The sequence below is a fragment of the Hypanus sabinus genome, chromosome 5, assembly GCF_030144855.1.
Source record: "Hypanus sabinus isolate sHypSab1 chromosome 5, sHypSab1.hap1, whole genome shotgun sequence".
Lineage (NCBI taxonomy): Eukaryota > Metazoa > Chordata > Chondrichthyes > Myliobatiformes > Dasyatidae > Hypanus > Hypanus sabinus.
The window spans coordinates 21,885,912-21,901,151 of record NC_082710.1 but is presented as its reverse complement, the minus strand read 5'-3'; the positions used below and the strand labels follow the sequence as shown (position 1 = coordinate 21,901,151).

General features: G+C 35.8%; 1 protein-coding gene across 2 annotated transcripts in view; it reads right to left on the bottom strand.

Moving 5' to 3' along the window:
• Positions 1–15,240, bottom strand: part of fer (fer (fps/fes related) tyrosine kinase) — a 128,522-nt gene that overhangs the window by 4,232 nt on the left and 109,050 nt on the right. For both annotated transcript variants that reach the window (XM_059969499.1, XM_059969498.1), the window contains 6 exons: positions 14,701–14,816; positions 12,065–12,159; positions 9,989–10,112; positions 6,752–6,906; positions 3,976–4,098; positions 780–913 (listed from right to left, as the gene is read on the bottom strand). In XM_059969499.1, the coding sequence (XP_059825482.1) occupies positions 780–913; positions 3,976–4,098; positions 6,752–6,906; positions 9,989–10,112; positions 12,065–12,159; positions 14,701–14,816 (747 nt within the window). The remainder of the gene's footprint in view (positions 1–779; positions 914–3,975; positions 4,099–6,751; positions 6,907–9,988; positions 10,113–12,064; positions 12,160–14,700; positions 14,817–15,240) is intronic.

Below are 15,240 nucleotides of genomic sequence, written 5' to 3'. Positions count from 1 at the left end.
ACTCAAACATTTTAAGAATAGCTGCAAAATACATTTGTAAGCATAATGATCAAAGGTCTCAAAATTGAAATAAATGGAAAAACAATTTTAACATTTGATTCAAAGAGAGAGGACTTTGCACAGTTTAGATTACTGGAATGTCAGGTACATTATGGAATTATTTTCCCTAACATCTGCAACAACTTGCAACACCAAAAATTATAAGCACTGGTAATCAATTACAGCATGAGATAAATCAATGTTCTTTTGCTCGTGTTCACTTTATATATGCAATTTAGTCATTTCAGTGCTTTTTATAACATCAATATTCCCCGGTCAGGTTATTTTTTCCCCCTTTGGAATGTTGTGAATCTGATTTCTACAATACTAAATTTAAAATACACCAGCTTTAAATCAATTCCACTGAAATTCTTGGTATTGCATTTCAATAACACTCCAAGTAAATGCACTAAATCTCCTTGTTTTACTTACATTTTAGAACATGATTACCGCAGAATTTTACTAGGAGTTGCAAGTTAATTGTCAAAATAATTTGCAATTAGTCTGTTTTTTATAAAACATTGGAAAGGCCTTTCCCCATAATGTACCTTATCATTATTTACAGGCCAGAACAACAGGAAATAAACAATTATAAACTGTAAATAAAATATATGCTAACGTGTTTCCATAATTTTAATTACAATGTGGAAGGAAAATTGTAATTTCCTGATTTTTTTTTGTTTCAGTACTTGAATACTGAATTTCCTACAATCAGCATTTGCTCTGTTCCACTATATTACCTTTTTCTTGATACCCAAGAGTTCTTTGTGTACATCACTGAAATTTGGTCTGTTTTCTGGTTTGTACTCCCAACATTTCAGCATTAAGTTGTAGATATCCTCTGGACATTTCTGCGGTGCAGACATCCTGTAACCTGAGAAAGTATTAAGGTACATTTTAAAATTTGCAATGTTCCCCTCGCTTTCTAATAAGAGCAATGCTGAATGGATCTTGGCATCAGCTTTTACTCTTCTTCTTAAAGAACAAAATTCTGTTTACTCCAGCTTTCAAATGATTCAACCTCCTGCACTCTCCCACTTTGAGAACTCATTTTTATTACTAAATGGCAACATGTTTTGAAATTAATGTTAGATTTGTTCACTTTCTTAATGAAAGACAATCTATTTGCAATGATGACTTTGAGGCAGTCTAATCAATACAAGGGCCAATTCATTTTTGTGCACCATAGATGCCCACAATATTTCCAGATACTTATTTTTGAATTACTATTCTTGTACAGGATCTTTAGATGCATCATTCTTCCACTAAATAATATGTCTGGTTTCATAAATACCTTTGAAAGTCATCAGCAGTTATAATAATAATGCTAAGTAATTATAATTTTCAAACATTCCAAGTGAATTTAATATTTACATGAAATATTATAAATAAAACTACAAAGTCAGATTCAGTCTCAAGTAAAACATCATATGAAATGATTAGAGCAGGGTTTCTCAAAGTGGGATCTGTGAGAAGTCACTAGGGGTTCTGCGAGTAAACATGATATTAAAAAAACATCATTTTTTGAACTTGGTGCAATGCATAATGCTAATGCTCACAGTGTTGGGCACTGTTAGTGATTGTTAGCAATCAGCCCTGTTAGTGATCTCATTAGACCACTACAGACCAGTATGGCAGTGTGCAATAGGACCACTTTTATCTGGTTGAGTCCATTCTCAGTTTTTGATGCAAGATTGGGGAAGCAATTGATAATTAATGAGCACCGTACTGCACAGAGGGGTGGATGGTAGGCTGATGATGACTGCTGTATTGCATGGAGGAGAGGACAGTTGGCTGATGAGGAACATGAGGTGCATTTTCCAAGCACTGAATAGACGCGCCCAACTGGGCTGTGACATCAACCTCTCCCTCCCGCATTACCTCCCTCAACTTCCCCTTACACACTGCTGACTGGCTTATGGGAATGAACAAACTACCAGTGTAGTAGAAAACTGGAGGGAAATTTTCATTCTGAAGATGGTTCAGTGTGGCGATTATTGAAGAGGAAGTGTGAGATGGAAGAGGAGGATTCTAGACCTGCAGACAGTACTAAGTTAATGACAAAGATACAACCTTCCGAGTCATTTCACTGCACTAGTTCAAGAACTGATACAAAAAAAAGTCCATCTTTACAATGAAAGCTACTTATCAATGCGTTTCAATGGACTGGTGATCCAAGTTGTCTATTCCATTGTGCCATGTCTATGGCAAACAACTTACACATGTAGCAATGGCTCCAGCAAAATTGAAAAGGCACTTGACTACAAATCACAGCCAAACAATGCGTAAAAGTGCTGCTTATTTTAAATGACTATTGGATCCTTAAAACAAACAGATTAAAGCTTTTGAAAATAAAATCTTAAAATCTGTAAAACGGTTCAGGAAGCAAGTTATTTAGTAGCTTTACAACAAGCTCACCCGAGAATGTTTAAAAAAACTGAGTGAAAACCTGGAAAAGGGCATACACACAGAAATCCTGTGGCTTAGCAGAGGAAGAGTTCTCAACAGGGTGTTTGAGCTAAAAGGTGAATTGCAGAAACAAGCCTACTTAGCTGACATCTTTCATCTTATGAACCAGCTGAACAAGTTTCTGTAAGGCCCTGGAGAAAATATTTTAACTTCCAGCGACAAGATTATTGGATTTAAAAGGAAACTGAATTTTTGGAAAAAAAATATTGCAAAAGGAAATTCTGAAAGGTTTACACTGCTGCTTGGGCTTGAGAGTGAGGAAGGTTGTCAGAAAGTCTTGAGTCTTACAGGAAACCACCTGGAAGAACTGCAAACAAAATTGAATAGTATTTTTCCTCCCTTTCAACACAAATGCATGAAAGTGAGGAACACTTTCTTTGAATCTTCTGCTTAGCCTGAGAACTTGACCTTGAGAGAAGAGGAAGAACTTTGTGAGCTGCACTCTGATCATGTACTCAAGAAGAGATTTACTGACCAGTCCCTGGACAAGTTCCGGATTTCTGTGAAAGAAGAGTATCCTGCCATTCATAGGAAAGAAATGAATATTTTGCAGCAGTTTTCAACTTCTTCCATGTGTGAGCAAGCTTTTTCTTGTAGAACAAGCATCAACAGCAAGGACAGAAAGTGTATCATTTCAATTAAAAGTGAAATCTGTGTGTGCTTATCTCAAGTTCGACCCAGAATTGAGAAATTTATTAGGTTTACCTTATGAGTTTTTAAAATTTATGAAAAGGAAAGAAAGAGATTAATTTCAAGAAAGCTAAAAAAAAAATTCTCTACTCAAGAGCATTGACAATTATTTTTGTATTATTATATCTACAACTTATTGATCACACTAACATACCATGAGGTGTAGATATAATTTTTTGCAACGGTTCCCTGAGACCTGAAAATGAGTTCAAGGGTTCCTCAAGGGCAAAAAGTTTGAGAAAGTCTGGTTTAGAGTAAAAATTTAATGGATTTTGGTTGGATACGATCTTTTATAACTCCTGTATTAATGAGAACACAATGGAGTAGAAGACATTACACTTGCCTTTAGCTTCACGTAATTGTGTTTGACTCTGACCTTGGATCATGACGGGGCAGAGCTTGGACATTCCCTTCCAGACCATGGGTTTCCTTTGACATCCCAAAGATGTGCTGGTACGTTAATTGGTTATTTTAATCGACTTTATGACTTTTATTGTAGGTTAATGGCAAAAGTAACATTGGGTATATGTGAGAGAGAATAATAGGTGTAAGGAAATAACAGGAATGAGTCTGATGGGATTGATTCCATGGGAATTGACATGGCCCCAACTGGTAAATTATGTTCTTTTAAGTATAAGGAAGACATCAAATTTTGGAAAGACTTATACACAGCCAATATTCCAAGAAACATGGCAAAGTTAATACATAGCTTGCCAGAGATTTCACATAGGCCTGTTCCCTTTTAATAAACTCTTGATTTGATGTTCATAACTTTACCTTTTTCAACCTGTTCTCGTGCCTGCTGATTGGTCATTCCAGGATAAGGACATACTCCTAAACTAAATGTTTCCCATAGAAGTATCCCAAAGCTCCAGACATCACTCTCTGAACTGTATCGTCCTGCAACAGAACAACATATCAAGTGTCTCTTCATCTATTTTGTACATTGGAAATATGTTTGTAGTATTTTAACATAAACATTAATAGAAAATTAATCTCAGGATTATATATGGTGACAGAAACGTACTTTGATAATAAATTTACTTTGAACTTTGAACAGAAGTAGATAAACCTGAGTTTATTGTGCAGCTCTAGGAAAGCCCACATTTGCTTTTTTTTTGCAGAGGAAGGATGGAAGTGTAGCATGATGTATCGCTTTTCTAAAAGATGCTCTATCCCTTCACGCTAATTATACTTCTCCCTCTAGTAATTTGTACAGGTAGCTCTTCTTTGCCTAATTGTAGACATCAATATTGACATGTCCATTACCTGTTATTGAGTTTAACCAAACATGGCTGCTAATGGAGAACAGGAATACTGGGTGTTATTTTCTACCCTTAGCTTCAGGTGCTGAGGTCAGTTGAGCTAACTCAGATGATGATAAAGGTATAGATTAGTGGTCGCCAACCAGTCGATCATGATCGACCGGTCGATCTTTGAGACTTTCACAGTAGATCCCAAAAAACCCCCCAAATAATACACAAATACATTATGCCTGATCAACCTTTTGATGCAAATATGTCGTAACTTCTACTTTGAAAAAGGACCACTTGACAACTTCATGCCCAAAAGGAACAACTTTATCTAGGACGATAAAACGATATTCACACACTGAAGTTTTCACTGATGCGCACCGCAGAAACATCGGAAGGAAAACCCCCACAACCCCGGAAACAATCTCTCTTTACAAACACTTTCCATAGTGGGAGTATTACTATATTACCATGATCCTAATTGGTATTAACTTATCTTTATAATGCTCACATTACAACCCTTCTCCCCCTTTAAATTCCAACATTCCCCAAATGTACAAGAATTGGGAAACAAAAACAGTGGTGTCATTAGCTTGCATACCCCTGAAACTAATACTAGTATCTCACTAAATGTACCAATACCAGGAAAGTTGAGGAGCTGAAATTGGGGTTGAAAGCCAAGCAAACATGTTGCTCAGAGGATGTGGATTGACAAGTGTTAAAGGACTTGTCACTCAGTGAATATTGTTCACTACAGTTTGATGAATCCCTGGACGTAATGCAAAGAGCTCAGCTTGTTGTATCTGTCAGAATGGCTTTCCAGGATTTTACAACAAAAGAGGACTTCCTCACTCTTTTGCACTTTAAAAGATGAGGATACTTACAATGAGTTTTAAAAAAATGTCTGTGAAAATTACATCCCCATTCATAAACTGGTGGCAATTTCTACTGATGGGGACCCAGCAATGCGCACGTTGGTTTTATAGCATTATGCCATAATGACCCTGATTTTCCCAACTTCCTGGATCATCACTGTGTCATTCATCAGCTGGGAAGGTCATGGACTTTTTTCACGTACTGTCACTGGTGGTCAAACTGATAAACTTGATTCGAGCAAAAGCGCTTCAGCACCGCTTATTCAAGGCGTTATTGGATGAGCTCGATACCGTTATGCCTGTTTGATATGCTAGTTACAGTATTTTCTTGGTTAGATTAATGTGAAAGTTTGACAAAAGCATTTTATGTAATTAAAATACAATTAGCCCAAATAAAGGGCCTCAAGTTGGAAGTACAATCTCAGCTGTTTTTTCTCTAAACGATTTAGTAGGTCGATCTTGCCTTTCACTAAGGCTGAGGTAGGGGATCTTGGGCTTAAAAAGGTCGGTGACCACTAATATAGATTATATCAATGTCCCTGGTGAGTTAACTTATCTCAATGAAGAACTAAGACCACAGACACAAGTTCATCTGTGATTCAGTTCCACTCTGAAAAATATACCTACTAATTAGCCATTGTAGCTTTATTTGGAATCTCTTTCTTGAAGCTGAACTAATTTATAGAAATGACAAACTTGTTGCAAATACAGAAGAGATACTTACCTAGAGTAAAATGAGCAAAACAAAGATTACATGCTGCATGACGTAGCCTACTAATTTGAATCTTAACAGTTTCTTGTAAACACACAAAGGAACCTAGAGGAACTGAATGAGTCAGGCAATATCTATGGAGGAAAATGGGCAACTGAAGTTTTGGGTCAAAACCTTTCATTAGGACTAGCAACATAAGTACAAGGAGCATAAATCTTTGAAAGAATTCAGGAAGGAGATGAGGTCCTGTCCCTTTAACAAGACAAAGAGTACAAAAACGGAGGCCACCGGAACATTTATTTAAAAGTAAGGTCAATAATGCATCCAGTTCTGGTCTAGATTTTCTAGAAGAGCTCCACCCATAAGGACTGGAATCTGGTAAGTTAGACTGGTGTAACTGGGTTGGTCCAAGGAGGCTGAAAGGAGATTTGAAAAATGCAAGAAGCTAATGGTAGATTTTGATTTAGCAAACAGGTGCTATGAATTACAGTCTGAAACTGCTTCAAAGGCCGTAAGAAAATTATCACAGCCTTCAAAGGATTTGGAAAGGCCCTTGGGGGTAAATCAATTTGCAGGATGGAGAAAGAGCTTGGGAAAAGGAAGATATGATTAAACAACAAGAAGGCAATGCAGACTTCATGGATTGAGTAGTTTCCTTCACTGCTCACACTCACATGTAAACATTTCCAAACACACCACATAAAAACCTTTACCATAATTTAAAGCCTCAGGGGCTGTCCACTTGATTGGAATCTGCTTCAAACCAGATGATGAGTAAATTCCATCATCTTCCTGTCTTGACATGCCAAAATCACTGATTTTTAGTATATTGCCATCAGCAACAAGACAGTTTCTCGCAGCAAGGTCTCTGTTAAAGATAAAAAGGTCAATTAACTCTGACAGATCTGATAATCTTATTTAAAATGATAGATAAAAAGTTCACCTTGTAGAAATTATCTAATTCCTGTTTTAACTGGTCAGTATAGCTCTCTCGCCTTTTTATCTGATTCAAATACAACCCTCATAAAAAGTCCAAGTCTATGGCACTTACCAACACCAGGTGCAAGTTAGACATAGTAGTTGTTCCTAGGTAGATTTGTTTCCATGGAACTATTCAATTATTTACACTTCCTCCTTCCATCTGTGTAAAATTCACCTTTCTTTTTCCTCACTCTAATAATAATACTTGATCTTCCTCTTGCCCGCTTCCATGCTCCATAAGTGACATTACATGCATTAGATGTTCACATCCAACATCAAGAAGAACTGCTTCCACCTCTATAACATTAGGCAACTCCACTCCTGCCACAGCTCATCTGCTGTTGAAATCCTATCAATAGTTTTCTTTAGGAATAATTATTCAAACACAACTTAGCCAGCTTCCATGACTTACACTCCATAAATCTGAAGTCATTCCTAAACTCTGTTGCCCATATCCTAATTCACATCAGGTCCTGTTGACTTATTGAGTCAATGATGGCAGATATATGCTTATTATTCATTAAGCAACATCTCAATTTAAAAATTTAATCATTTTTTAAATCCTTCCATGACCAAACATAATCTCTCTACCCCTGAATCCTTTCCACCCTCCTCCCAAGACTTTTCTTAAACAGCCTAAATATCTCCTGTGGCCAAATGGGAGTTGAATTTTGCTTGATAATACTCCTTTGCAAAACCTCACCAATATTTAGCTTTGTAATAATTTCTGAAACAGTGCTTTCACAGAGCTACAATGCACTGGTGAATAATGACTAATCCTAAATGGCACTAATGTAAAACTACAACAAATACACTTTTTCTGGGGTTAACTGACCTTATGAAGAATGAACATGGCATGGAAGGAATAATTAAGGGGAAGAGATGACATCAACCAATTGCCACAGCATGATTGTTTTGTGTTACAAAAATGGGAAGGTGGGGATAAACCTGGGCAATTTGCAAAGCAACAGTGTGCAGGTATGAACAATCAGTAAAATCAAGAGGACCAATTACCTCATTTGATTAGTGGAATGAGCTGTCCACAGAATCATGAAGTTAGAGTTAATTACACAGAAATTGAAGTTATGGTTTAAGAATTATAAATAGCATGAGGACAGTTTAAATACAGAAATTGCAACACTGTTTAGTTCATTATAGTTTATGGCATTTTTATCATAAAAATCCTACATTATAATTCATTTTAGTTTCTTGTAATATGCTATATTTTTTGTATTATTTTATGAGTTGTGTTACTTAGTTTCAATAAAAATTAAAAGAAAACAGTTGTGCTGCTCTGTAAGTGGTGACTTGTTTTAGCTCACTTGGATGGGTTCAAGCTGGGGAAAGACAACTGGAATGAGGAAAGGCCACTGATAACTCAAATCGTTATGAAAGAGGAATCAATTCTTAATATATAGTACATAATTCATCAGTTTCATGGCGTGTGTTTTAAATTGCTTCATTTCTTCAGCAAACTTCTATGGAGTACCAGAATAATTACTGACGCAAAATTCATTGCAGCTGGTGACCTCCTTAAAAGACACAAATAGATAATACCATGAGGATATGTCAGATTTAAACATTTCTGGATAAATTGCAGGAAATCGTAATTTACATGAAGGTCAACCAGCCTGTGGCTGCTGAATGAACTAGAATCTTCCATCATAAGAAAACTTAAAATTTCTTCTAAAGCTGAAATTCATTTAAAATATTTTAATATTGACTATTAGGTTAAGACATAATCCACTGAATATTCCTAACACCATAAAGATGCATCAAGAGAATGAAATTTAGCATTTTGCACCAGAAAGAACAGGAAAGACAAATTTTCATAACTTTTTAAAAACAATTTACAGATACTGAAAAGCTGGGGATCCCAGTAAAGATCAAGTTCCACAGAGTAGACTCACCTTTAGTCAGAATTGCAAATTCAATTTATTCTAATCTTGGAATAATGCAGTTGAATGTTAGAATATGATAAAAGATTTAAGTTTGTATACAATAAAACAGAAAATAGAAATTAAGAATTAAAATTAAGTAATGCTAACAGTTGCTGTAAAATAAAATAATATCCTGTACTATAATATCCTATAAAATAATATCAATTCAAGCAAGAGCCACACTGAAAATGAGCTCTGGAAACAGACAATGAAAGTGACTGCTTAGGTCAATAGTGCTGGCAAATGTATATCATGAGAATGAAGATAAGCACGAGCCTTTCTCTTCTTCATCTGCTGAAATGACCTTTCCTTTTTAATCCACATGGAGCTAACTTTATGGACAAAATGGCTTATCATTAAATTGATACCAAAGAAGCATATAATATCAGATTATAGGATGGATTATCCATTGCTACAATATATTAACTACATTTTAAAACAACTCACCAATAATTAACTCTCAACACTTTAACCTGATCAAATTTATTATTTTTGACTTGTGACCTGCTTATTCACCAATGGAGTTCAGAAGGATGGATATGTTGCTATGTTGCTTAAGCGAGATTGCAAGGTATTTCCAAAGTACAGCATCCTGAAGGCTAACAATTCACTTAAGTTTAAAGCTGGCATAACATTTTCGCTTTTTTCCCCAATATATATGCATATTTGGAAATGTCTCTACATTTCATTTGTCTTTATTTGATTCATAGTCCATGAATAAAACCCTAAAAGTCGAGGAAAACAATGTGTAGAGAAAAAAGCATCCAAATGAGAAAGTGCTTTACATACATTATCCCTTTCATTTGATACCATCTCACGCCTACAGACAAGTCAAGTTAGCTCCTTGTTGGCATGCAGTCTGATTAACACAAAAAGATGATTTGAAGATCACATGATTTGTCACTGGAGAGGACCCACTTTACAGATAATGTAGTTTAAAAAAAATGTTGATGTGAAAAGCAAAATTTTGATATTGCTAAATTATCTGTGGGAACAAAATTATGAAAAATTATAAAGCCTTTTCCTCACCTGTGAATGCAGTTTTTCCCTTCAAGATAAGCCATGCCAGCAGCTGCATCCAAAGACATCTTCACAAGTTGTTTCATTTTCAGATCATCTTTCTTTTTCCTTAAAAAAGTAAGGAAATCACCTCCTGAACAGAAAATAAGATACAATTGAGTAGTAACATTCAGTTAACTTACGTTTTTAGAAAGGAAAATGCAAGTTTTGAACTGAAATCACAAATATAGCTGTGATCATAAAGAGCAAATCTTAAAATATTAAATCACTGAAACTGGTTATCCATTCATTTTATCAAGGAAATATATACTGTTCTGTTCTCCAAAGCATCTTTAATTTTCTAATTATTTGTTCTGTTTCAGCCTTCTTGATCATACATTGATAGAAGCAGCAAGTGTCTGCCTGTTAAGTCATATTTGGTAAAGTTACTACATAATTATAACAGCAGGTTGTACTCCATGCCTGAGATTATCTTCCACAGAAGTTACTGGAATGGAATTTTGGCAGCAGAATACAAATGCTGTCTCTATTGTGCAGCAAGTTTAGTGCTACAACTATAGAAATGTCCTTTTTTGTAGTAACAAAAAAGCATTTTTGTCTGTTACAAAATGGAACCTGTATTGTACCAGAGTGCTTTGCTAATAGTGTTTGTGTAACATTACGCCATTGGAACTTGAGTCCTTGACAAACTGCAGACCCTGCAGATTCAATTACTGGAAGAATGCCAAGTACACTGATTAAGCAGATACAGTCGGCCCTGCTTATCCGCGGGTTCCGAACACGCAGATTCAACCAACCGCGGACTGGGAAAATATGGAAGATCTCTCTCCAGCACTTGTTGTTTGAGCATGTACAGACTTTTTTTCTTGTCATTATTCCCTAAACAATACAGTATAACAACTATTTACATAGCATTTACTTTGTATTAGGTATTATAAGCAAGTCTGAACAGGTACATTCGGTATTATTTATTGTCAGTCAGTCAAACGTTTACATTAGTATATATTTTACCTTTCTATGCATATAAAACATTTAAGAAACGTATGTATTTCAATAATGAAACCACTGTGTTGCTTAGTAATAATTGTATCTTTCATCAGTGCAGAGCCTTTCACATGCTCCATTATTCTTATTTTATCCTTTAAAATTGTTCCAATCGTTGACTACCGTAGCCTAACGCTTTTCCAATGACTGATGGCGTTTCACCTCTTTCCGATCACTATTATTTCCACTTTATTTTCAATTGTGATTGTTTTCCATCAACAGAACAGAAACACTGCTGGCGGCAGGCCCTGAGCTTTGCCGGGTCCGAAAGTCTGCCGCACTGAGACAGGTTAAATAAGGGACTTGAGCATCCGTGTTTTTTGGTATCTGCGGGGCATCCTGGAACCAATCCCCCGCAGATAAGGAGGGCCGACTGTAACAGAATGTCCTTGAACTGAAACTGTACTTGGGTATAAAGGAGTAACTATGCTGCCTGGTTTTTTGAAGCTATCACCAGCTCTTGTGCGGAGCTTGTCTTCCCTTGCAGCAAGTAAAATAAACAAGCTTATGATTGATCCACTCTTGAGTTAATTGTTGTTTGTTATAAGATGTAGCAAAAAGGTGCTCAACAGAAGCTAGGCATGAATTTCAAAGCAATGAGACTTTCCAGAGTGTCTCCCTGTGTAATAATAGAATAGCACAGTCTTTCCATTGCAGGCAGTACTGAATAATGGGAAATAATTAGGTGGTCATTATGACATTGAACAAAAAATCAAGTTGCTAAATCTACAATTAAAGGTGGTGAGAAAAATGTGCAAATCATTTGAAAGAACAACAACCCAGGATAGTGGATATTCTGATAAACTCAAAGGCAAAACCTCATTAATATTTTAAATATATTTTCATACAATGGACTGATCGAGAGATATCTAATAATTGTATTTTACATATACTGGAATGTTTATAGAAAGCAAGCAGTTCAAAAAACAAGCACAGCACTTTGTAGATATTACATTAAAAATGCTAAATGGAAGGGAAGCATTTCAATAAATTGCTGTAAGGACATCTATTTAACACATTAGCCATGTAAAAGGATCTTACCTTGTATAAGCTCCATAACAATGTAAATGGGCTGCCTCTGGGTACAGACGCCAATCAATTTGACAATGTTTGGATGATCATACTGTTTGAGTATCCTGTTTAAAATTGAGATATTCATGCACAGAGAACTTGTAAAGTCAGCTTTGCAATTATTAGAACTGGAAAATCCACCCCACCCACGCAACCCAAAACTAGACGGCTACCAAAAAAAGCAGCTAGCTCTACCAAAAAAACTAACCCAAATATAACTTCCAGATCTGTGTCATTAACAGCAGTTCCGTATAAATACTATAGCAAATGGTAACTAGTTTATGCACTAGAAAACATAACTACAAATTGGAACATCTTCTGCAGAAATATAAAACTTAATACAGAGAAAATCAGAAGAAAACCAAAACTAACCTACCCGCGAAAAGGTTAAAGGTTAAAGGAATAGAAAGGGGAAAAAAGGGAGGAAGGGAAAAATTGTAGATTCAAGGAGAGTACTTATCAACCATTCACAGAGAAGAAAAAAAATCAAAAATAAAAAAAGTGAAAAAAGCTTTGCAATTATTAGTATTTAGTGCAAATTTGACAAATAATGTAAGTTCTATCCAATAAGAAAAAGAAATAACATCCCAAATGAAGTTTACACCAAAAACAGATAGTCATTTTTTTACAATCAAACATTTTAGCTATACAATATATTAGTTTCACACATCTGTAGTTAACACAGAACAGTACAGTAATGCACCCTATGGCCCATGACGTCTGTACTGACCATGATGTCACGAGATCACAGACAAAGGAGCAGAAGTAGGCCATTCGGCCCATTGAGTCTGCTCTGCCACTCCACCATGAGCTAAACTATTCTCCCGTCTAGTTCCAATTTCCCACTTTGTTCCTATATCCCTTGATACCCTAATTAGATACCAGTCAATTTCTTCCTCAAAAACCCTCAATGATTGGGCCTCCACAGCTGTATGTGGCAACGAATTCCATAAATCCATGACCTTCTGGCTAAAAAAATTTCTCCTCATCTCTGTTTTAAATGTGTATCCTCTAATTCTAAGACTGTGACCTCTTGTCCTGGACTCACCCACCAAGGGAAACAGCCTTTCCACATCTACTCTGTCCAACCCTTTCAACAATCGGAATGTTTCTATGAGATCCCCTCTCATCCTTCTATACTCTAATGAATACAATCCAAGAGCCGACAAATGTTAGTCCCTCATATGTTAGCTCCTCATATGTTAGTCCCTGCATTCCAGGAATCATCCTCATGAATCTTCTCTGAACTCTCTCCAACATCAGCACATTCTCTCTAAGATAGGGGGCCCAAAACTGCACACAGTATTCCAAATGGGGTCTCACCAGTGCCCCATGGAGCCTCATCAACACCTCCTTCACTATTCCTCTTGAAATGAATGCTAACATAACATTCGCTTTCCTTACTGCCGATCCAACCTGGTGGTTAACCTTTAGGGTACCCTGCACTAGGACCCCCAAGTCCCTTTGCACTTCCGATTTTTGAATTTTCTCCCCATCTAAATAATAATCTGCCCGATCATTTCTTCTTCCAAAATGTACAACCGTACATTTCTCATTAAATATCAATTTAAACTAATCCTACCTGCCTGCACATAATCTATATTCCTCCATTCCCAGCCTGTTGAAGTGCTGTCTAAAGATCTCTTAAATGTTCCTATCACATCTGCTTCCACCACATCCCCGGCAGTCACCTAACTAATACTGTTTAAAAAAGCTTGACTTGTAAATCTCCTTTAGCCTTGCTCCATTACCTTAAAGCTATGACCTCCTCCAGTATGTGATAGTTTCTGAAGATACTGAACATTTATCTTATCTATGCCTCTCATAATTTTATAAACTTCTATCACGTTGTCCCTCAGCCTCCAATGTTCTAGAGGAAACAATCCAAGTTTGTCCAGCCTACTCTCTAGTTCAGGCAACATCCTGGTGAACCCTTTCTACACCGTCTCCAAAACCAGCACATCCTTCTAGTAATGTGGCGACCAGAACCACACACAATACTCCAAATGTGGTCCTACCAAAGTTTTATATAGTTGCCTTTCATCTTTGATTCCAATTGCAAGCTACCTTTCAAATTAATGTGAGTCACATAAAATGAACAGAGCTGGAAGAAGGTCATGCATATTCAGAGAATGTAACCTGCACATTATCTGTCTTCTAACACAACAGATCAATATAGATTTGTATCCCATCCATAGAAAATTAACAATAACGGGAGAAAAAACAGTTATACTTATCAAAGGCAGATTCCAAATTTGTAATCTGATCCATCACAATCAACAGATATATCAATCTGTTTTAAACAAAACCAAAACTAATAAAGCAGTAATTTTATTCCATAGACATAGGAAGACACATGAAAATAAAATATTTATCTAACCATCTTTGCTGCAATTCATGATTTGGAAGTAGAACATAATCAGAGTAAAGGAAGGCAAGAATCATTTCCTTTTCTCTTCTATACAATCATTTAGACTTTGGAGAAATTTACATTAGCTTTTTTCAACAGTTCATTAAATTGTCAGCATAAATGGAATGAAAATAAACAAATTTCAAAGAAGTAAATGCAATACACATTTCTGTGTCTCTCAGTATTTAACATTTACCTTGCTTCTGATAAAAATTTTATTTTCAGCTCCTGTGGCAAGTCTTCTTTGCATGTTTTTACAGCTACTTGAGTTTTATCTTTTAAAGTTCCCTTGAAAACTTCTCCAAAGTTTCCCTGAAATATGTAACATCAAATTTAATTATAATCATACTAAATTAAATCAAGTCATCATGATGAGGCATGCACAGTTTCTTTCTGATTTTTCTTTTCCCTGTTTAATAGATTTGTAAATTTCTCTGCATGCTCATTATCTACATTTAAAATTCTCAGAGGAAATTTTATTTGCATATAAAGTACCTTCGCTGAAATTACAGTATTTTTCTTGATATTAAAGAAGCAAACTGTCTGAGATTTAAAAAAATCAGAATCTTGAATATGTCTTCCAAATGTGTATTTCTTGAATATTTTTAGATAATTCTTAAGTATTTTTAAACACTATACAATTTAAGGGCACAGCAAGTACAGCATTCCATGTATTTCTAATAAATCTTTGCAATGTAAACATAAATAGCGGGACAGTTCCAGGTTTGGCTTAAGA